This window comes from Nansenia antarctica (genome assembly GCF_963989245.1).
Source record: "Nansenia antarctica genome assembly, chromosome: 2".
In the NCBI taxonomy this organism is placed as follows: domain Eukaryota; kingdom Metazoa; phylum Chordata; class Actinopteri; order Argentiniformes; family Microstomatidae; genus Nansenia; species Nansenia antarctica.
In genome coordinates this window covers 70486236-70508944 of record NC_137675.1, presented here as the reverse complement: position 1 = coordinate 70508944, position 22709 = coordinate 70486236, and the positions used below count along the sequence as shown (strand labels likewise).

Genomic DNA, 22709 nt, shown 5'->3' with positions numbered 1-22709 from the left:
ACGTCTTCGCTTCATAACTCGACAAATAACGTTACACTGATGAACAAAACATTCATTCATTTACTAAACATATCCATTAGGTAATGAATTCTAAACGTAATAACATAATTAGTTAAAAGCACATTTAACATTACCTGAACAGGCTCCACGAGACTGACAGCTCAGCGGGCAAACTCAAATCTGTCACGTGACCCAGGGTGCAACCATTCGAGACGGAGGGGTGGAACACTGAGTTTATTTTTCAAACTTGAGAATTTTACACTGAATTCTGATTAAAAATTAAAAATAAAGATCCAATAATAATAATAATAATACAACAAATGATATCAGTTGGTCTGTGTAACTGGGGTGGCAAGTAGGGTGGCAGGACCTTTTTCAAGGGTGGCAGCTGCCACCCTTTGCCACCGTGGTAGCTTCGCCACTGCTGTCATGCCATGCATTTTGCATTATTAATGACCATATTTCAGCCTATCATTTCTGTAATGGTCTGGACATACAAAGAAACACACAGTTGCGTTCCAATAGGTCACCTTTATTTCACTCAGACACACAGTTCTGAAAATATATTACAACACATCTCTACATTCAGTTCACATCACATGAGGTCGAACAAAGTAAAAAAAAACACAGACAAAGACACATCTCACCAGAGACAGACAACACATAACCTGGCCTACATATAAGTAACATTCAGAGAAATGATGATGTGTTAACTAACTTACAAGGTCCATTTGCCACCCCAGGCACTTATCCTGCTCTGTTAAGTGTGCGGTCCTAGCCTGTGTTTTTAGTGTTATAATCTATCATCTTGAATACCCAACAAGACAGAATCGGCATTTACAGTACATTAAAAACCTATTACATTCTTAAGACATTTACTTACTCTGCTGTTAATACATCTATACATAAATAAAGCTATGATCTATATTCATAAGCATTAGCTAGTATTATTGCACTACAGCTCACCCCTGTTAGCAAGCTTGTGATTTTGATATGGCACTGACACACTCAAAAGAGAACTGCACAGAGACACACAGGATAGTCTGTGATACAGACACATGCTTGGTTTACAGAGAGACAGAGAGCTCATAGTGGGGGATACCAAAGTACTTCACTGTAATAAGAGTCATGAGAGAGGTCATACTGTATATGGGGCAGTAAACAGGTGGACAATCGTCTGGGTCCCTACTGGTAATCTTGAGAAGAGGATTGCCCTGATCTCCCCCCACACTACAGGGTGAATTGTTAAAACCAATGGATGAACCTCTCCTCTTCTTCCTCCTCCTCCTCCTCCTCCTCCTCCTCCTCCTCCTCCTCCCCTTCTTCTTCTTCTGCTTGCTTTATCCTTAAATCTCTCTAGCACAGTCTCAGACACAATCTGCAATCTGTCTGAGTGTGGCTTCACAGTTTAATGGACATTGCTATTATCAATGGGGTTGCAGCATGTTTGATCAACTAACACATTTTAAAATCTACGTTAAAATAGTCCCTTTTTTTATTTTTTATTTACTGTCGCAAATCAAAACTAATAACCGTCCTCCCTCCACTTGGGGGAGCACAGTTGAGGTGGGGATGGAGTTTGGGAGGACACTGGGAACTAAGGGCTGCCTCCTTCCTGATCCTGTCCACGGTGGAGGTTGGTCTCTATGGTTACATGGACATGTGTTCGGGGAGCACGTAGGAGATGTCATCCCAGGGGTGGCGGTACAGACCCTGCTTCAGCCTCTTCTGATCCAAGTAGTGTCCTGAGTGGAGGGGAAAAGGAGGCATTGAGTACAATGATTCACTCATTCATCCATTTCATAACTGTACATATCCTATTTTGTATACACTAGCATGTCTTTGCACTATATCACTATTTGCACTTCTGGTTAGATGCTAAACTGCATTTCGTTGTCTGGTACTTGTACCCTGCAATGACAAGTTGAATCTAATCTAATGTAATATGGGCATATCCTGACCTTAATACCCCAACACCCTCCCAATAACAGTCTCTCACAGGGTGCTACAGAGTTACGTTTAGGGTTACAGGGTCAAACATGGCAGGGTCGTAAATGGACTGCACTTATATAGCGCCTTTATCCAAAGCGCTTTACAACGGCCTCTCATTCACCCATTCATTCACACACCAATGGCGGCAAGCTACCATGCAAGGCGCCGGCCCGCTCACTGGGAGCAATTTGGGGTTCAGTGTCTTGCCCAAGGACACTTCGACATGTGGCCAGCCGGGGCTCGAACCGCCGATCTGCCAACCTTGCGATCATTAGACGGCGGCTCTACCTCCTGCGCCACAGCCGGGTCGTCATCATCATGCCCCGCCCCTGACTCACCGATGAAGCCCATGCTCCGTCCCAGGACAAAGATTCCGTTCAGGGCCCCGATCTCAACAAACTCATCAGCCTCGTCCCTGTGGAGAGGCCACACCAGAGGGCGATGATGAGCAGATGCAACAAAAGGAAACATAGACACTGGCACCAGAGGCAAACCCAAGTATGAATGGAGAAACAGACTGCATATGCATTATAGCATCATAGACTAGCATTAAAACAGTATTGTTTTGCCTACCGTGTAAATCCACCACAGGTCCTGAGCAGGTCCACAAAGGCCACTCCGATGAAACCGTCCACATTCAGGATCAGGTTGGGTTTCTACGACAGAAACAGAGAAAATAGGTTCGAAACAGATAATTCAATAAGAACCATACAGAGGGTGGAGGAGTCGACGGAAGGACTGGTTGTTACCTTGGACGTGGTGATCTTCTCTACATCCAGGGCGTAGTCCAACACCTGAGTAGAAGTGAAGTGCTGCTTCACAAAGTCCTTCAGGATTTGGACCCTCATGTCAGGATTGTTGATCTGAATGAAGCATAAATACATATCGGTGTTAGCAAGACGACAAACAGGAAGGGGACAAATGTAACACCCGAAGTGCCGCAGAGACTGTGCTCACCGACTTGACCCTGTGACCGATGCCCATGATCAGCTTGCCGTCCTTCTTCATCTTGTTGACAAACTCCATGGGCAGCATCCCACTGTCAAACGCCTTGCTGAACTGCTTGGCTGCAGCATCGAGGGCTCCTCCAAAACGGTCCCCCTTGAAAATCACACACCACAAACAAAAAGTTAAATACACACACACAAACTCACTGTGTTGGATGAGTTATTTCAAAACTTTACAAGTACGAGGAGAGGTCTTACGATGGTGAGCAGGCCAGAAGTGAGGCTGGAGATGAGGTCTTTGCCAGCTCGGGCACAGACGATAGTGTTGTGGGCCCCAGACACAGCAGGCCCATGGTCAGCAGTCACCATCAGACACATCTCAATGAACTGGCAGGCATACCTGGGCAGCCTGGAGACAGAGGGTAGGGAGAGGACAGAGACATGCAGTGATTATTGAACCCAGGGCACAATAGGGGGGGTTTCGTCATGGCCTCTCTAACACTAGAACCGCCACAAGGTAAATTCTACCCGTGGAGGTTTTTCCAATTGTACATAACTATGTTTTAATAAAATATTGAAGTCCCCCCCGTCTTTGACTTTTCCTAAAATTGTGTTGTGTTGCACTTCTTATTGTTAAATATTATGTAGATAAATCTAAATGAAAAATACGCAAGTGCGTAAATGAATAAATTAAATACATTTATGAATTAACTATTAGAATTAACTATTAGAATTAACTATTAGCCTACGATATGATGTTGTGAATAAGAACCCTTTAATTGTTACCTCAAGTTTCATGGTGATATTCTCTCACACATTGTTGGAAAGACCACATTAATAATTGATTAGGTTAAATTGTGCGCTTGCTTTCGTCACGTCCATTGTGTTGCAACATAGGCTGATGCTGTGATTATTATGGCATTATTATGGCCTTATTATGATCCATTTGGGGTAGGTACTTTGTTAATTTAAATAACATGGTTTATGTAATTATGTGATGAATGAATTTTACGCCCATCACACCGCCCAAATATGCAAATATTTTCTTCTAATAGCCTACCCATTTCCAGTGTTATTTTTGACTGATTTACATTGACGTCCAGGCAAAGCGATTAGTGTTCTTAAAGATACTTAAATTATAAAACAAGAGGACTAACACCATTTTATGACTTGAAACATTCCTTTGTGAACACAATGGCTTAATACAATGACGGAGTAATTTTTTTTATAGGCTAGGATACAAAAAATGCCATAGCCTGGCACGGGTACATTTGACCTGTTGGCGGTTTTAGGTATACAGTGCCCTCTGGTGGTTCTAGTGTTAAAGACACTGATAGAAGTGCAGAGCCTCACCTCCTCTGGAACCAGAGCAGCCCCAGGGTTCCTCCCAGGCCGATCTCTGACTTGAAGACCTCAGTGATGGGCATGCCTGCGTAGATCAGCTCCTGACCCCTCTCATCACAGATACTGGTCATGAAAGAGGCCGGCTTACGGATCAGACCCAGCTCCTAAAGGATGAGCCGGGGGGGGGGGAGACTGTCACTACACCCTCCCAATGCTCTCCATCTGTTTCAGTTTGACACAATCTGTTATGGTTCAGTGTAGTAGTCTTCCTTACAGGGTTGCCAATAGCAAATACCCAGCAGAACACAGCCAATCAGAGATCCTGATTTATCCTGATCCATCCCTAACACTTGTGCCAGTGACTGGTTGGCTGACTCACCCTGGCCCAGGAGTAGTCCATTGGCACAGTGGGAGGGGGGACCTCCGTAGCTGGAACGATCACTCCCTTGGCAACAAGGTCGTCATACACCGATCTGCAAGGGTGGGGGTGGGAGGGATGGGACGTAAAGGTCACAGCAATATTACCGTCAAGATGGTTATATTGAACCATGACTTGTAATGCAACGCATGTTTCCTCCTACTGATAGAGCGGCATTCAAAAAGATATAAACCAACCCAAAAATACCACAAGATGCCAAAGGTCCACGAGCCTGTTTGTTTGTCTGTACCGTATGATTATGTCTGCTCATGTACGTTCATGTGAGTATTTGTATGTCTGTGTACTAATAATGTGAGCCTGGCGCTGACACTCACTTGATGATCTCTCCCAGCTCGTCGAAGCTCTTGGGGACGAAGGCTCCGGCCTCCTTCAGGGCCTCGTTCTTGGCCGACGCCGTCTCTGAGGCCTGGTTGGCACAAGCGCCAGCATGACCAAACTGGACCTGGGAGGGAGGAGCAGGGCGCAGAACGGGTCGACATTCAATATTCACAAACCCAGACCCAAACCCATTCCTCCATAGCCCCACTGGGCCCTCGGTCTCCAGCAGATACCAAACCAACCCTCTTTAACCTCCCTTATCCCTTCTGACCTTTACCCTCCTCCCTCGCAAGCCCATTTACCTCTGAGGTGAACATAGTGGCACAGGTTCCAATGCACCAACACACCACAGGCTTTGTGATCCTGCCCTCCTTGATGGCCTGGCAGATCTTGTACTCCTCTGTGCCGCCGATCTACAGTGTACACACACACACACACACACACACAGAGAGATCATTAGCAACACTTAATAAGAAAGATATTGATTGCAGTAGAAGGACACACGTTTTTTCTTTTCTATGGTAAGTTAATGAGGAGCCCATTAGCCTGAATTAACAGTGATTGAGTGTGTGAGTGTGTTGGGCAAACCCTCACCTCGCCTAGCACTACAATCATCTGCACTCCTGGGGCGTCCTGGTACCTCAGCACATGGTCTGTAAACACAGACCCGGGGTATCTGCAGAGGAGACCACCATTAGAGGCATACACTCTCACAAATTCACCCAAACACACACACACACACATACACAAATTCACCCAAACACACACCTGTCTCCGCCGATGGCCACTCCCTCGTAGACGCCGTCAGTGGTGCGAGAGATGATGTTGTTGAGTTCGTTGGACATCCCCCCGGAGCGGGATACGTAGGCCACACTGCCTGGACGGTACAGCTTAGAAGCCAGGATGTTATCCAGCATGCCCCCTGTGTTGCCAATCTTAAAACACCCTGGCTTGATACCTCCAACCTGATGAACAAACACACACACACACACACACACACACACACATAGATTAAACACATATCTCTATAATATATATATTATATCTCTATAGGATTAGTCCCATGGATGTGGGGTGTAGAATAGTGGGGCCTACCGTTGCAGGGCCGATGATGGTGACCCCCTTCTCGTCTGCCTTCTTGATGATCTTCCTAGTCTGGGCCTCCGGGATGCCCTCAGCAATGATGGCTATGGTGCGGATCTGAAAACATTCACATATGAAGAGTTACAGTTACTGTGTGTGTGTGTGTGTGTGTGTGTGTGTGTGTGTGTGTTTCTGTCCCATCTACAGCCTACTCTATTCACATGCCATTAAATCCCCAGGGTGGTACTATATGGAGCTGCTACCTGTGGATACTGCAGGGTTTCCACGGTGCTGTCGAAGGCAGAACGCAGGGAAGCAAAGCTGATGAGGACATCCACCTCTGGGTGCTTCTTCATGGCGTCAGCCATGTTCTTATACACAGGCACCAGGATCTCCTTATGGCCCCAGTAGAACTTCTGCTTGTGATCTCCACTGTGGAACACACAACCAGATAGTGAGACAAAGCCAGAGACCACATACACACAGTGACGGTAGTAAACAGGTAGTAAAGAGGCAGGAGAATAAAGACACCTACGTGAACGGGTAGACCATGGCAGACACAGAGGGCTGTTCCCTGGAGCAGACATAGTCAAAGTCCATCATGCCCTGCACTGCTCGCGTCTGCATGCCCCACACTATGGACTTGGTGTGTTTGCTGAAGAGTGATGCCGCCTTTACTGGAGAGGCAGGGACACACGGAAAGAGAGGGGTTCAGGAGAGAGACAGGAAACAAAACAAAAAACAAACAAATTTCAGATGAACAATCTCACTTTCAATTTAAAATATTGATAGACATGACTGACGTTTATGACATAGACATGACTGACGTTTATGACATAGACATGACTGACGTTTTGCATGCACATAGCTACCGACACAAAGCTACATCACCTTACCACCAGGAGAATTGGGGGGGGATTAGAACTCCTTATAATAGACAGCATTACAACAACAGTAGAGTCTACAGCTGACAGGGCACACAATGCCGACAGACCACACACACAGCAAGCTGTTAGACAGTAAAGAAGCAAAATATTGCCAGCCGGTGACAGATAATTACAACCAATGGGAATTCAACTATAGGGGGGGGGGGCGAGACAATCTAAGCAAAACTAAATATAACTATATGTTTTCGCAGGTTCCAATAAGGATCACATGTGATCAGAAGTCATGAATGCTAAATTGTAGCGGTTCTCATGGAAGACACATTACATTACAACAGAAAGCCACTTCCAGCACACACTTGAGATAGGATAGGACCACACCACCCAGGGGGGCTCCACAGAGGCTCTAGGGAGTAAAGCCATGTCCTTGGCCTCATGTCTGACAAGGGAGGGGGGGTCTCCTACCTCGTGGCCTGTCTGAAGAGGCCTGTCGCTCTGTTGCACCACGACGCAACATACAATCACCACAACAAAAACAACAATAGTACAAAACAAGTATTAATGTAATAACATTGTGGATAGCTTCCACCCAAATGAAACACATCTGTAGTCACTGCATGTCCTTGTCTGGTACTCTAGTCTCTAGTACTCTCCAATCACAATAAAGTTCAATCTAACTTGAATGCACTTTAAATGCACTTGTTGTAAGTAACTTTGGATACTAGCGTCTACTACATTAGTGAAATATGAATTATACATGTACTGCTCTCCCAAAAGGGAAGGCCTTTGCTTATGTTGGGGCTGTGAGTCCCCACGTGACCCACAAGGGGGAGCTGTGATCCACAAACTCAAATTCTATGAGAGCAGGAGCAGACAGGGAAGTCTTTCGTTTCACTGCAATCCTTGTAGACGTGGCAGGGCTCTCTTACATAACCACCTGAGCGAACACACCAAATCCTTAAGGTTTCGTCAGAACCAGGAATGTCAGAACCAGTTTAGGGGGATCCTCGGCATACGTGGGTGTGCGGTTGTCAAAGTGCTCACCTGGGGCGGCGCCTGCCTTGGACTTCTTGGCAGGTGACGCTCCGACTGCCTTGGTCTCAGAGAAGGAGGCAGTTCTGGTGGAGGCTGGGGTCTAAGAAAGGAGAGAAGGGGGGGGGGGAAAGGAGTAGACATGAGGAGAATAACACTATATTACAGTATTAATAGTTAACACTGTTGGGTTGCTTAATTGACTCAAGAGCTGTGCAATCAGTTCCAACCCTCTTCTTATAATTGCCTTGATTATAATGACTTGGCCCAAAAAAAAGAAAGAAAAGTACATCATGTGTTATCTGTTAAGGTGCTATAAAAGCACTGCGGTGTACAGGGAGCACAATGAGGCCTAGTGTTCTAATCCTGCAGTGATGGGAACTGCACAATGGTGCTCTGTGTAAGGACTTCCTTTATGTTTATGAGCCTACCGTTGGAGTGTCAGATGACATCAGGAGAAAGAGGCCGATATATCAAAAGGGATGTGGCACAGAGCGCACACATAATGCGCGCACACATACTGTAAACAAACACACGCGGATGCAGTTCCCTGAAAGCCCCAGCACAGCACATTTTTAATGGTCCCCTCCAGGCTGTATCAGAGGCCTATTGTGCATAGTCTGCTATTCAATACCACAGCAGCAGCAGCAGCACACAAAATCCTGCAATCCAGTAGAAATACACACAACAGGATCCTCCTACAGCCTCGCTGCACAGGCCTGGGACACCAACAGTACAGAACAAGCTAGTTATGGATGAAACACGGATCATAAGCATGCAAGATTTCATTGTGTTCATTCCACCCCAGTTTGATGGACTTAACAACATCGATTTGTTGCATAACGATTGACAGCGAGGCAGATTGTGTATCCCTCATCAGATTCTTGTTAATCGGTCTTTGAGGGACGACAGGCGCCATGCAACCCACCGATGCACTGCCACTGGAGTTGAGCAGGAAGTTGGCAGTGTGGGCGGCAACAGGAGGCTGGTTTGGGATTGGTCGGTGGCCCAGCGCCATGCCGACGATGGCAGTCATGTGGGTTTCAGTGCCGAAGACATGGATGGGGATGCCGGTGGTCTTACCTGAGGAAAGATGGAACACCTTTAAAAAGACTAAAAAACACTGACATGCACATTCTCAGCGTCAGATGAATCCATCAAATGTAAATCAAAAATCTAAATAAATTAAAAGGAATGAGTCCATCATGATGGACTGATGCATGTTAAAACATCTGTACAGGTGAATGGATGCATTGCACTATATATATATAAAAAAAGAAAGGCCTTTGAAAATGTAAAAATAAAAAAATGGTATGATGGAGGTCACTCACCCACTTCTCCCATCACCCTTAGGCCCTCCTGGTAGTTGGGGCCACCACGGCGGACAAAGATGGTGACCTCGTGCTCCTTCAGAGGCCCCTGGTAGTCCCTGATGGCCCTCACAATGCCCTGGCACCGAGAGAAGAGGAATCCCAATCACAACCTTGTAACGTGAGCTGAAGACATTGCTGTTATATACATAGTGACTCGCTTGAATATCAGCTCTGTGTGCAATGTTTCTACCTACTTTAAAGGTGGCTGCAACGTTAGTGAAGTTTGCAATGCTCCCTCCGATGATGAGAACTTTTCCTGCGGAGCAGAAGGAGGCATTGAAAAACACAGAATACACAACATGTGTGTGTAAACACATAAAACTAATTCACTGGGGAGCTCAGTGGCGTAGCAGGTTCGATTCCGGCCATCAAGGTTCGCAGGTTCGATTCCGGCCATCGACATATCCTGCGTGTCATCCCTCCTCTCCCTCACCCATCCTTCCTGTCAATCTCTACTGTCTCTATCCTGGTTGACTTAAACATTTCTTGACCTGGACTCTTTTTATGGGACTTAATCAGAGATTAAGAGTATATGTTGATTGAGTGAAATATGATGCAATCTTCCCATTCACCTCAGGGTAGGCCTCCCTCTCGAAGGCTATCCAAATAAAGCAGAAATGCCCTAAAAACATATATATATAAAAAGAAAACCACAAACAGGACATACCCTCGGGGTGTTTCTCACGGGTCATCAGGGATAGGATGGTCTTGGCGTAGTCGTAAGTCTGCTGCTCACTGGGCGCTCCAGAATACTCCCCGTAATTGGCCAGCTCGTCGACCCCGCCCAGGTCACAGATGGTGTCACTGTGGAGGGATTCCATTAGTCAAATACAGGAGATGACTGACAGTACCATTGGACAACATACAAGCCACGAGTACTTAACATTGTTTAAAGACACACACAACTACCACACACACATACACACACACACACACACACACACCTGCCGTGACTAATTTGTGTATCTGTGTACCACACTTGACGCCCCTGACAGACGGGAGAGGGAGAAGACGCTCTTCATTCCTCCAGACTCTCGTTAAGATGGCATCGTTAGAGAATCTAATTGAGAGCTCTGCGCTAAACCGGCAGTGTCTGGGCTTGGCTACTGTGCCATCAATCTCACTGCTTGCATCACTGGCACATCCTCATGCTAAACTCAATTATGACCGAGATAGCTTTGGAGCTGGGCAGACAATGTGGCTAGAGCAAAGAAATCTTAAAAAGGGCCACTATGAACATATCACTGATGGAAGAATATGGGTGGATGGACATTCACGTTTCATTATTATTATTTTTTTTTTTTTTACAAATCTTTTTATTGCAAACAACAGTCAGTGGCAAGTGGCAAGAAGTAATAGCAGTCTTTGTTTACATTTGGTTTTTTTACGTTTTATTTTTTTACTAACCAAGCATACCTAACCGAGTCGGTCGATTCTAACTTAATGTTTGGTAACCGTACCTGTAGACCACAGACGCCCCTCCTCCTGCCACCATGGTCCAGATTCTCCCCCGGGGGTTGATCAGCGTGAGTTTGAGACTGGCACCGCTCTTGGCATCCAGGTCTGCAATATAGGCTTCCTGTAAGGGTCAAAAGAGGAAGGTCAGCCTAAGATTAGATGATGGTGTAGAGCTGATCTAGAGCTGCAGTGGCAGAATAACACTCTCCTGATCTGATTGCAGCAGTAATCAGGGGAGTCACTGGTTTGAGTACTCATTAATTGAGCTGTAATGAGCTCTGCTCAACTCAAAAATGCATATCTTCAGGTCATGAATTATCCAATTCTAACAAAAATATAAAGACCTAATCAGTGTTATCTGAAAAATCCATGTCAGCGTGTGCCAATGTAAATGTGGTAGAGCACTAACTCAATACCGTATTTCCAAACATCACAGGGAACTAAAAAGAGCCAGATGATGTCTTGTTGACTGCGACTGACACAGCTGGGGACTGAGAGTAAACACGTCCAATCAAAGGCCCCCACTGGCCCCGTATCTCAAACACAGGCACACAGCCGCCCAATTAGACAGGCCCGTCTGGTACCCACAGAGAGCCTTGGTACCAAACTAACTAGTCAGATGAATCCGGAGAACAGCACACAGAAAAGCCCCATTGATCACGTTTACCACAAAACAAAATGACCACAAAAACAAATCCAGACAAAAACCTTGGAGGTCTACCATGTTTAAACTGATGACTGTATGGAAGAGTATGAGGTGACCTGCTCCAGGGGAGGCTGGTGGAGGTAGAAATTGGGTGACAGGCTCATTGTAATGTATGGAATTTTATTTTTATTTTTATGTTCCATTCCACACATTACAATGAGCCCAGCCCCTCCTGCTTGGCTCTCCCTGTAGCCCTTAGACCAGACAACCACTGTGTGGAGTGGATCTGTCTGGTATCGCCATGGAGACGGGGTAAGTCAGTGGCTGATTAAAAGGCCTGTGCTAGTTCCTGCCCTTCCTGATAAACGTTCCACAGCGCAGCTGGGACAGAGGTAAAAACAGCCAAAGAGTTCCCTAAAATAGTAATCAATTATCTGCAAATCAACAGGATGAAAGTAAAAGCTTTAGCTAACCAATTCATAATATGACCAGCAGGGTGTGCATCTTGTCAGCAATAAAATGGTTGACAAACATTTCTTGACCTGGACTCTTTTTTTATGAGACTTAATCAGAGATTAAGAGCCTTAGGTGGAGGCTTATTTGATTAGATAAGTAAAGGAAAGTTGCCTTTACTTGATTCACAATGACAAGAGATTTGTCTGGAAATTCAATCATGATTTATGACTTCCATTGAAGCTGCTATTACCCTCCCAGTTCCTTCAACATAACACATGACATTGAACAGATATTGAGCGAAATGTGATGCAGTCTTCCCATTCACCTCAGGGTAGGCCTCCCTCCCGAAGGGCGGTGGGAACTCCACGTCGCCCCACTTGGCCTTACAGAGGTAGTCAGCCGTGGCATCAATCTTGGCTGCCATGTCAAGCACAAACACGCCGTCCTTTGTGACCACTGAGAAAGAAAAAAGAAAAAAAGGAAAAAAGGTCTGTGACTTATTCTAGAAGGCAGGGATAAGAATAGGTTATTCTTGCTATGAGCACAGTGGGATTAAAAACAGTCAGGCACACAGGCACATTCACTTATTGATAATCACTTGGCTACAGCTGTAATCTAATCAGAGGACTCCTCTCCATCTGTGTTACCATCCCACGCAGCTCCCAGCAGGACAAGCCAAATGGATTTGTGCAGAAGTCAGGTATGGTTGGAAAGCACAAAGAGAAGGACATGTCTGTGTCATTTGTTTTTGTGTGTGTGTGTGTGTGTGTGTGTGTGTGTGTGTGTGTGTGTGTGTGTGTGTGTGTGTGTGTGTGTGTGTGTGTGCAATTTCCACAGAGACCTGCCCAACCTCAGCAGCGCTTCTGCTGGGGATAAGCTCTAAAATAGAGGATGTATAAATAAATGAGGATGTGAGAGAGGACCATGCCCACCCCGCCCCCCAGGGGGCATCCTAACCCATGCTACTCTCTCTGCCGGTGGGAGGGGAAGCTAGGGGATGTGGGGAGAGGGAATCGAGGGACCGGGACATCAAAGCAAGAAGAGGAGGTCTCAGTAGCCCCAGCACACTGTAGTACTGCCAGTAATACTGATGCCCAATTACTACATTCTAAACACACTGTAGTCATCAAACAGCAGGGGCATGAATTATTGAATGTCTTTCTCTCTTGAGTATTAGAATATGTTGTCGTGAACTTCTGCTCTGTTGAACAGGAAATTAAAAATAACATGTTGCGTGAGATTTCTTTCTTCAAAACCTCTCAATCTTATAACAAATAAATCATAGCACATAAGCAAGTACGAGTGCATGTCCGCATTAGGCAGTCGGTTAGAGCGTCACATGTTTCGAGGTAGGATGTGGCGGGTGGGTGTTTGCTGGCTATTGACAGGACCTACCCACTGGGTTGATCTCTAGGTAGGTGAAGTACAGGTCCTCATACAGGTTGAAGAGGCCAACTATAAAGCTGGCCAGAACCCTGCAAGAGAAAAGAGACAGGTTTATCACTGTTCAATGACTACAATAGATTTTAATCTTCCCCATACAGCAACTGACGTGTACTGCTTATTTCACAGAGGTATTACTCACGTGCAAGAAAATAAGTATTGTTCAAGATTTACCCCCTTCTAAATGTGAATTGTAATGAATGTCCCCCTGTTCTATATATATATATATATATTAAACTCTGAGTCATTCGCTTTTACACTGTGCACAAAGCATAAAACTAACAGCCAACATCATTAAGAAAGGAGAGAAGAGGGGGAGGAAGGAGGCGAGAGAGCCAGCTGTCTGGCTCCTCCACAGCACCTGTAAATTAGCCGGAGTGAGCCTTGCTACAAAGGAGAAAATCTAATTTACGCTTGCCTTCTCCTGTCAAAACAGAGGGATGAGGAGTGGAGGAAGGGGGGGATGGGGGCGGGTGGAAGCAGTATTTCTTCCTCTCCCTGCCTGTCAGTTGTGCAGGCAGCTCTGTGCACTTGTGACTGCGTCAGTCTCGTCAGTAGAGCTGCTCTAGGTGCTAGGAGTCCATTGGCCTGTGGGAGCGGGCTGCAGCCCAACCCAGAGTGACTCAGCGCCGCCTGACAGGCTCCGATGGGGCTGAGGGCCCCGCTCCTGTTCTGGATCCACGCAAGGGAGGGAGTGGGAGGTTAGGAGAGGGGGTTGGCAGTAAGTATGCAGAGCCGTCTTCCTCAATGTCAGCCAAGACAGTTAGCCCAGCCAGGACTCGCTGTCAGAGAGCTGCTCGGAGGGGAGGGGGGAGAGGGGTGGGTCACTGTATCAGACCCATCAAAATAACCAGCAGGCTCCAGGGACGTGTACAGAATGGGAATGATGGGGGAGGAGGGGGTGATGGAAGAAAGGCAAGGTAGTAATTTGTCTAATGGAACTCCCCCCCCCCCCACCCCCCACACACACACACCCCTCTCCCCCCAGCTTTATTACATTATCTTAAAGTGCCTCGACATCGCTATCCTCTCGGTCATTTGTACTGTGTCGTGCAGGTCTTGCTTTTCCAGCCAGCTTAAATTTTACCCACAAGCCCAACCACAAGATACTCCACTCCACCTTTTTGTCAGAGAACAAATTGTTGTCCATTTTATCTATACACTGTGGATAGTGTTGATCTCCTAGTATGCTTTAGAAGGAGTGCAGGGGTTTTCAACCCTTCCTCGTCTCTCTCTATTCTCTACTCACGCTTTCTTGTTGGCAGCGACATGGCCGAGGAGCTGTTTGGTCACTGCGTCCTCACTGAGCTTCTCGTCCACTCCCACCAGCAGCTTCTGGGCCTTGGCGTCCACGTCGCCGACGTCTACCCCTCCCTCGTGGTGGAACAAGATGTAGTCCCCTTCCCGTGTGGCATAGATGCACACATAGAATTCCTCCTCCTGAGAGGGAGACAGACGGACGGACGGACAGACAGACAGACAGTAAGACACAAGTTGTGTCAATGTGAAATCAGATCTCAAACATGCACTGTTGTGTCGTGTCACTGCATGTTTGAGATCTGATTTCACACTGTCTTGACAGGAACAAAAAGGTGTCATACACAACTCTACACGTGAACGTATTAGAGTAGGTGGGGAAACACCTGTTGGACTGCAGTCCCGCAGTGTGGTGGCGTCACAGGAAATCAGACAAACGGTTTACCTGCTTATGTGCAACAAATGGCTCGATGAGGAAGTTCTTCAAGATCCCTTTTGCTTTTCCCACCTGAAAAACATTACAAAACCCATTTACTGAGGCGTTCAAAAACACAAACAAATTACAAAAGGGTTGGGAATAATGTGCTTTAATTTAGGACCAAAGACAATGCAACTCTATAAATTCACATAGGAAAGACCGTACTTCTAAAATAGAAGTAAGCCTACTGCAGAGAGTGTCTGGAGAATAGAACTTAACGCAACAGTGCACGAGTGTACAGGAATGCCCTCAGGACTGATAGAGGCAGAAAGAAAAGGAGAGCAGAAGAGAGGGGAGGAAGAAAAAGCTGAAGGGGAGAGCAGCATGGTTGAGCACGATTCAAGGCCAGCATGACAGTCAAAGTGGTCACAAAGTACAAATACACTCACAAAACAACCAGGGGAAACATTTGGTTTGGATGCAGCTTAAGAGAGAAAATAAACAGATATTTTAGGAGGCTCAACCTATCATTGAGCACAACGGAGACAGAACAGTCTGGTCCTAATGGACTTCAAAATGAAAAAGATTCAGGGTGGAAAAAAAAAGGAAAGAACATTTTTTTTGTAATGTACTGCTGTAGGCAAGGCCCCCGCTAACACAACCAGCTCATTTGAGCTGGCTGTCACATTGCCTGAGTTAAAAGGCCACCAGGCAGAAAAAAAAACAAGAGACTCCCTGAGAGAGCAGTCAGCCACAGAGAGAAAAGGTTGACATTTCCGAGAGTTTTCCTGCATACTGACACTTCTCAGTGCTCCCTAAGGGAAGGGAGGAGAGGTAGAGATGAGAAGGTAGTGATGGATACTGTGTTAGAAGACTAGGAGGTTCAGCCGTGGGTTAAATAGAATGAATTAAAAAGGTCAAAATCTGAAACGTGTTTTAAAGTTGATGTAAATTGAGACTTCTATTGATGTGAGACACAAACCCTGACTTCATCTGTTTGCTTGGAAACAGGAGCACAATCCTGGTTGCAACATGAGTCAATGAGCAAGACAGAGTCAGACAAACTTCAGTAACACCATTAGAGGTGAACTACAGTAACACCATTAGAGTGTCACAATAACATCACCCTTATCATCTGTGTGAATTAACGTTATAGTAGCAGATGCCCACTAGTTTACACAGCACTAACTTGCTCTTATCTGTGTTGTGTCGCTCGCTGTTGTTAAACTATGTGCCAGCTCCTGGGGGGTATTCCATCAACACTTCAGGAAAGGTACAAATGAGTGAATGTGAAGGATGAGAGTGTATAAAAAGAACAATGAGATAAATATGCTAGAAAATAAAGAGAAAGATATAGGTTGTATGGAGAGTGCAGACGAAAACTAGAGCTGCCAGATCCCATTGTTCACAGTGACTGATCTCTGACCCCCCTCCTGCCTTCAGTCCAGACACCGCCAGTCTCTCAGACAGACTAAAAACACAGTCAGTCACAGACTAGCCCCACTCTACCCCACACACACACACACACACACACACACACACACACACACACACACATACACACATACATACATACACATACATACACACCTTCGCAGTACAACTGTTAATAATAATAATAATAATAATAATAATCTACAGCATAACGTACATTTTTGTGAAAGAAATGCAAAACAAATTAAATTATTACAAGATGTTGAATAGTTGTGTTGAGAAGAATAAAACTACCGGTACTCATAAAAACACTGGCAGCCACAGAAGGCATACAATATAACACCTTTCATTCTGATGTACACAATCTTAGCAGTTCATTTATCCTTATTTATGGACACCAGCCGCAACTGACACTTTCATCTCAAATGTCTGGCAAGTGATATATCCAAGCCCCCTCCTACTGCCCACATCTAATACTCCCTCCCTCCCCTCCCCTCCCCTCTATGGTTTATGAAGCACACAAACATCTAAATGGCAAAACAGAGTGAAGCGTGCTGCTTGCACTAAAACAAATGTATTTACTCACTACCAGGACGTTTCAGGCTGGATTGATTGACTACTGTACCACCTGCTTATTATTGTAGGTAGTACACAAAAATGGAGGATGAAAAATAGGGTGAAAAGAGAAACAGAGAGGGCAGAGTGGCTTAATATCACTGTAAGGGCCGGTTTCACAGACAAGGAGATTTTACATTGAAATTGTGATTTAGTCCAGGACTAAAGCCTGTGAAACCAGCACTTGTAAGTGTACATAAGTGTATTAAAAGATAGCTGAAACGTTCGTTTTTGAGGAGGAGTGTGCAAGTGTGTGTTTGTGTGTTTGTGTGCCGTGTTACCATGGTCTCTTTCATGAGGCGGGTCTTCAGCCATTCTCTCACACCCATCAGGTCCAGGTTGACGCCCACCAGTCCCAGCTTCCCCCGCCTCTTGATCAGCTGATCTGGCTTCACCACCAGCCTCTATCAGAGGGATACCACATGGCTGAAATGTTATCATAACATCATAATCATCATATTCAGGACCATAGAAGAATAGAACGTCTATTTCTATATACAGGACAATGACAACAGTGACGGGGGTAACCATCGCTTAGCAACACCTAACATGATGATTCACCCACTGCTAATGAGGCTTCCTTGTTTGCGAACCTGTGTACCAAAGTCAGCGCTAACCCTAACATTTCAATGGGTTGTAGTTTAAAGGTCCAGCACAAACAACTGATTTGTCCCACAGTACCATTACACACAGTGAGTGTTCAGCGTCTTAACCCCACCCTGATGTCTGAGACGAGTAGAGCGACGGAGCCAGACACATTTCCTGTGACGCTGCAGCCTCCCCAACCTGCTACCTCTCAGAGGTAAATCAGAGATGCAGAGTGACTTATGAGACGGGAACCATTATCATCTGGCCGCCTGCCAGAGTGACCCAGCAAAGAGGTCCCTGGGTGGAAGTTAATGTGATTGATTCTTAATCAATCCTGTCACAGAGCCTGTATCTGTACCTGTATCTGCCGCCGCCGCCGCCGCCGCCCCCCCTCCCCCTCCTCCTCCTCCTCTCCCACATCCCTCTGTATCTCATTGTATGATAAAGCACTAAAACAACCTCCCAGACGAAAAGAGAGAGAGGGAGAGAGAGTGGGATATGAGACAGTGTAATTCTATTAAATCCCGTCTGTCCGTGACTCCTTTATGAGGTCATTACGACCGCTCTTCCCATTGTGTATGTCACTTTTTATTTAATGCTGCATAGCCGATGATGCCGTGCACTCTCCTCTACATTTACTTTGCTTCATTTCCGTTTTCCAGCCGTTAGAGGTTGTGGAGATAGGCCTGCTGGCTAGGATGGCTTCTAAGCGGTGCCAAGAGACCACTCTCCTGCTAAGCTCTCCCAAGTGATTGTCATTTAGATCATTGCACCCAAGCCATAGTGAGGGAATGTGTTTTCATGGTTATGGGCTACAGGCTTATTATAACTAGGATACGGATTTTTTTTTTTACTGACTATAAAACTAACAACATGCCCTTTTGAGCGGACATTTAACCTTGTGTGGATGTGTCATCATGCTCCAGAAATGGCTGATGTCTTCGCTGTTGTCCATTGGTGACACAAATGACACAATCACTACTGGGTCTTTGCTGGTCGTTTTGTGGGCCAGCGTCTCACCTCTGTGAGCAGCCAGGGGTGGTCCTGTGCCAGGCGGTCGAAGTCTGTCTCCGCCGTCACGTTGGCATAGCGGAACCGGTTCTGGACAGCTGCCGAGGTGCAGATGTGCTTATAGAGGAACTCCTTCCCCGTCTGCTCTGAGATGGCTTTGGCTGACATGGCAGATCAGACAAGAGTGACCTGAGAGGAGGAACAGACAGAGAGACAGAGAGAGAGAGAGATGGATACAGAGATAGGAGAGTCAGATTATAGGAAATCAAGATTCATTTAATAAGCGTAAGCATATCTATCAATACAAAGTAGAAATAGTTGAGAAATTCTAATCACATATCCAAATGTTCAATTAGAGAGGATCCCCTCAACAACAGCAGTCTTCGGCTAAATGCTCAAGAGAGCGATATTATTACACAAACTGCAGATGCAGAGGTCTCAATTCCATCTGCTCGGTCATCTCTTCTGTTTGCACTTTTCAGGTGGCCTAGCTAAAAGCAACCTCTTCATGCATTGATGCTAACGCTAACATGATTAGCCCAGCTCTTGAACCCGCACACTAACAGAGTAATGGGCCCCCACCAGCCACTCAATCAGGACACTGCGAGCTACAACTCTAATCACCAGAGACAGTAGTGAAAGAGGGGGTCTGGAGTGTGTGCAAAAGACAACAAACAATCGTACATAAGAACACTTCATACCATAGCCCACTACACTGAAACAGTATCCTATAGACGCCTTATGCTGTCTAACTAACACACAGAAGATCACTCACAGAGTGACAAACACATAAACTATTGAAATTCATTGAGAAACTATTGACATTCATTGAACTATTATTTAATTCATTAAGTTATTATTATTATTATTATTATTATTATTATTGACATTGATTGAACCAGGAGAGGGCACTGCGTGTATGCCAGGAATAAACATTGAAGAGAGGCCTGACTAACTTGACTAGAACCTACTCTGTGTGCATGCATCAGACATGCAATCCCATGCACTAGTTATGTCTGCAGGTTGGGTTCATTACTACAGTATGATGTCATCGCTAGTGTAGTGTGACGCTGACCCCTGTTACCTGTGGTGTGATGTGGTAATCGTATCAGTAACCTTAGCCCTGTCGTCCCAATACCATGGCATTGGGCTTATGACTTAATATACAAAACAACAATTGACAGCACAACAATAATAAAGGGACTAGAAATAATGCAAGTAATGCTATCTGATACAACTTAAATTCTATTTATTAATTTCAAAGCTAATCTAGCCCTAAAAAAGAAGTTGTCCTAAGGTGACCCAGTGACCCCTCACAGTAGGGAGCATCTAACCAAAGGAAGCTGTCCGTCAGGACAAATATGACTAATCATAAAGATATATTATAAAAGCCAGTGAAGGTATAGCCTAGCCCAAATAATGATTACAATTGTATGTGTGTGATTCATTTACGATGGAAATGCTTAACAATACAAAGGATATACAAAGTACAGGGATATTTAAATCAAAATGTTCCTATGAAGTCCAAGTTAAGGGCTGTGTTCCTTGCGTCATGCTGCGTTAAATGATGCCATGGTAAATGGACAAACTCACAGTTTTTTCCAAAGCTGATCTACCCTTAAAAATGTGTTGTATTATCTATTGAAGGAGTTTGAGTCTAGACACCTCAAGAAAGTGAGATTAGACCATATCTGCCCTTTAATATTGTCTTCACTAGAATTAGGCATGCTTCATGAGCAAGAACCAAAGGAGAGATCTAAGGACTAGACCAACCCCCATATCTGCCCCCCTTCCCCCAAAATGTGGTGCAAAACTACCCTGTTATTGATCTGGCCTTGGCTTCCTGCTACACACACTGGGTATCACTTATTTGACCACAGAGATGGCCATCAACAATTAGAAATGTATTACTTTGATGATTAAAAAAAACTAGTAAACACAAGTAAACAGTGTCAGCAGCATCACATCTAAGAAATAGACAAGAAATGACTACACCCTCTTTAATGTAACCCTGAGGCAGCCAGCCCACGGCTTCTCCGTGCTTCATTAGGTTGAAAGCCTTGGTGCTGTTGGCTCTGGTGAATGCTTTCTCTACCCTGGCCATCCTTGATTGTGTGGATTAATGGGGGTGCGTTGGATCCTTCTCAGTATTGATCCCTCTTCTCCCTGAGTCATGGCAACACTGGTCCCAGGCCAATATGACACAGTGTAGAGGCACCCATCCATCCTCAGTGTATATATTTCCTCCCTACACTCAGAGCTGTGATATTACCTTTCCTCGCTAACACGAATCTCTCTGATCAATAACATAGGGATGTAATTGATCAAGATATATAGGGTTCAGACACACACGCACACGCGCACACACACACACACACACACACACACACACACACACACACACACACACACGCACACGCACACGCACGCAAAACTGATTAGTTGAAAAACCTCCTTGCAGATTAAGGTATAATATTAACAGGGCAATGAGGAAATTATAATGAATTATAAGGAACATAATATGATCTCTTATAATAAGGAAATGAACCAAAAGAAACACTGAAGAATGTATGGCATGTGAGCAGTCAGAGTCCATAACAGAAATAACATTCATTAATTCATTAATTCATTCATAAATCATCATCATCATCATCATCATATCATCATCGTCATCGTCGTCATCGTCATCCAATCAATTCGTTGACTGACCAGTTCAACTCGTTCTCTCTGTCTGTTTCTTTCGCTTTGTGTGTGAACATTCAACATTTTTAGGATACGTTAGCTTTCACCTCTTTGTCATTATAGTAGATTTGGTAATTTACCCTCTTACCTTAAAATACAGAATGTGAAAGAGCTCCCCGATGTTGCGTTGTGATGTAATGTGAAGAGTTGTACCCGGCCGTTTGCCTTGTACCGATCTGAACGGGCACTTCAGGTGCCTTGAAGACTGTCAGCTTTGGCCACGCAGTGAATGAATACAAGTCTGTGTTCGCTCCTCAGTTTTCTCTCCTCTCCCCATCTGCCGATAGGCTTGGCTGATAGCACTGCTCCCCGATTGGCTCACACCACCCCATGCCAGCGTTCTTGCTTCATAACGTTCACGCCCACCACTCGTAAAAAAATGTTGCCGTGTTTAAATAGTCAATGCATCTTTCCTTCCTTCCTTCCTTCCTTCCTTCCTTCCTTCCTTCCCTCCTTCCTTACCTCCTTCCTTCCTTACTTCCTTGCGGAAATCACTGATCTAACATGACGTGGTTGGTGAACACAACATCGAAATATAATGATATCTTTATAGAAAACAATGCCCTGACAAGCTTGCATGAATACATTCAATCACGTTGATCTGTGATTACTTCTTAAAAGGAGAGAAGAGAGGGTACACTGAATGTATTTGAACAGGACCGACAAGCCCTCATCAATTCTGCACACTGATTGGCTGACATTGTCTTTCTGATATATTGTAGCCAATCCGAATAGGATCATATGATCATGCTTGTGGCACTATGGCCACATGTTTCAATTAGACTAAAAGTTAATAATATTAATCGTTTGGCAACTAAACTAACTTTTCCTGGTTGTCCTTGGCCTTGACCGTTCAGATACACATATATTTGCCAATGGAAGTTATTATTGGCGAAAGTCCAAATGCATTACTGTATTGAGTTTCAGGACAATCATATACATGTACATGTAACCATTTGTTTATGCAAAGACAAGTCTATCAATACAATATTTTTTCTCCAGGATTTATACTATATGTGGTATAAATATAATTCATAGTAATACATTTTAACATTGGAAAAATCAGCACCATGGAGCAATATAGAACTATTGGATAGAAACAGGACAGTTTTGCACAATTTCTTCTCAGTTCCAAGAGATTAAGTAACTACACAGTTGCACAGTATGGTCTGATACAGCTGGCAAGACAGAATAGTACATTGATTAGAATAGGCTAGACACACAGCATA

At 45.0% G+C, this 22709-nt stretch overlaps 1 protein-coding gene across 1 annotated transcript; it reads right to left on the bottom strand.

Annotated features, from left to right (window-relative positions):
- Positions 1–518: 518 nt before the first annotated feature.
- On the bottom strand, positions 519–21696 carry aclya (ATP citrate lyase a). Its single transcript, XM_080522471.1, has 28 exons — positions 21569–21696; positions 18748–18927; positions 17421–17543; positions 15118–15180; positions 14665–14855; positions 13368–13447; positions 12298–12428; positions 10873–10991; positions 10080–10216; positions 9607–9668; positions 9371–9488; positions 8968–9122; positions 8052–8142; positions 6659–6800; positions 6387–6555; positions 6136–6240; positions 5809–6005; positions 5635–5716; positions 5343–5453; positions 5037–5164; positions 4663–4756; positions 4293–4447; positions 3198–3348; positions 2950–3093; positions 2742–2855; positions 2566–2648; positions 2331–2407; positions 519–1745 (listed from the first exon to the last, which is right to left on the bottom strand). The coding sequence occupies exons 2-28, from the start codon at positions 18904–18906 to the stop codon at positions 1651–1653; spliced, it is 3276 nt and encodes a 1091-aa protein (XP_080378597.1). The 5' UTR covers positions 18907–18927; positions 21569–21696; the 3' UTR covers positions 519–1650.
- Between the last annotated feature and the right edge of the window lie 1013 nt (positions 21697–22709).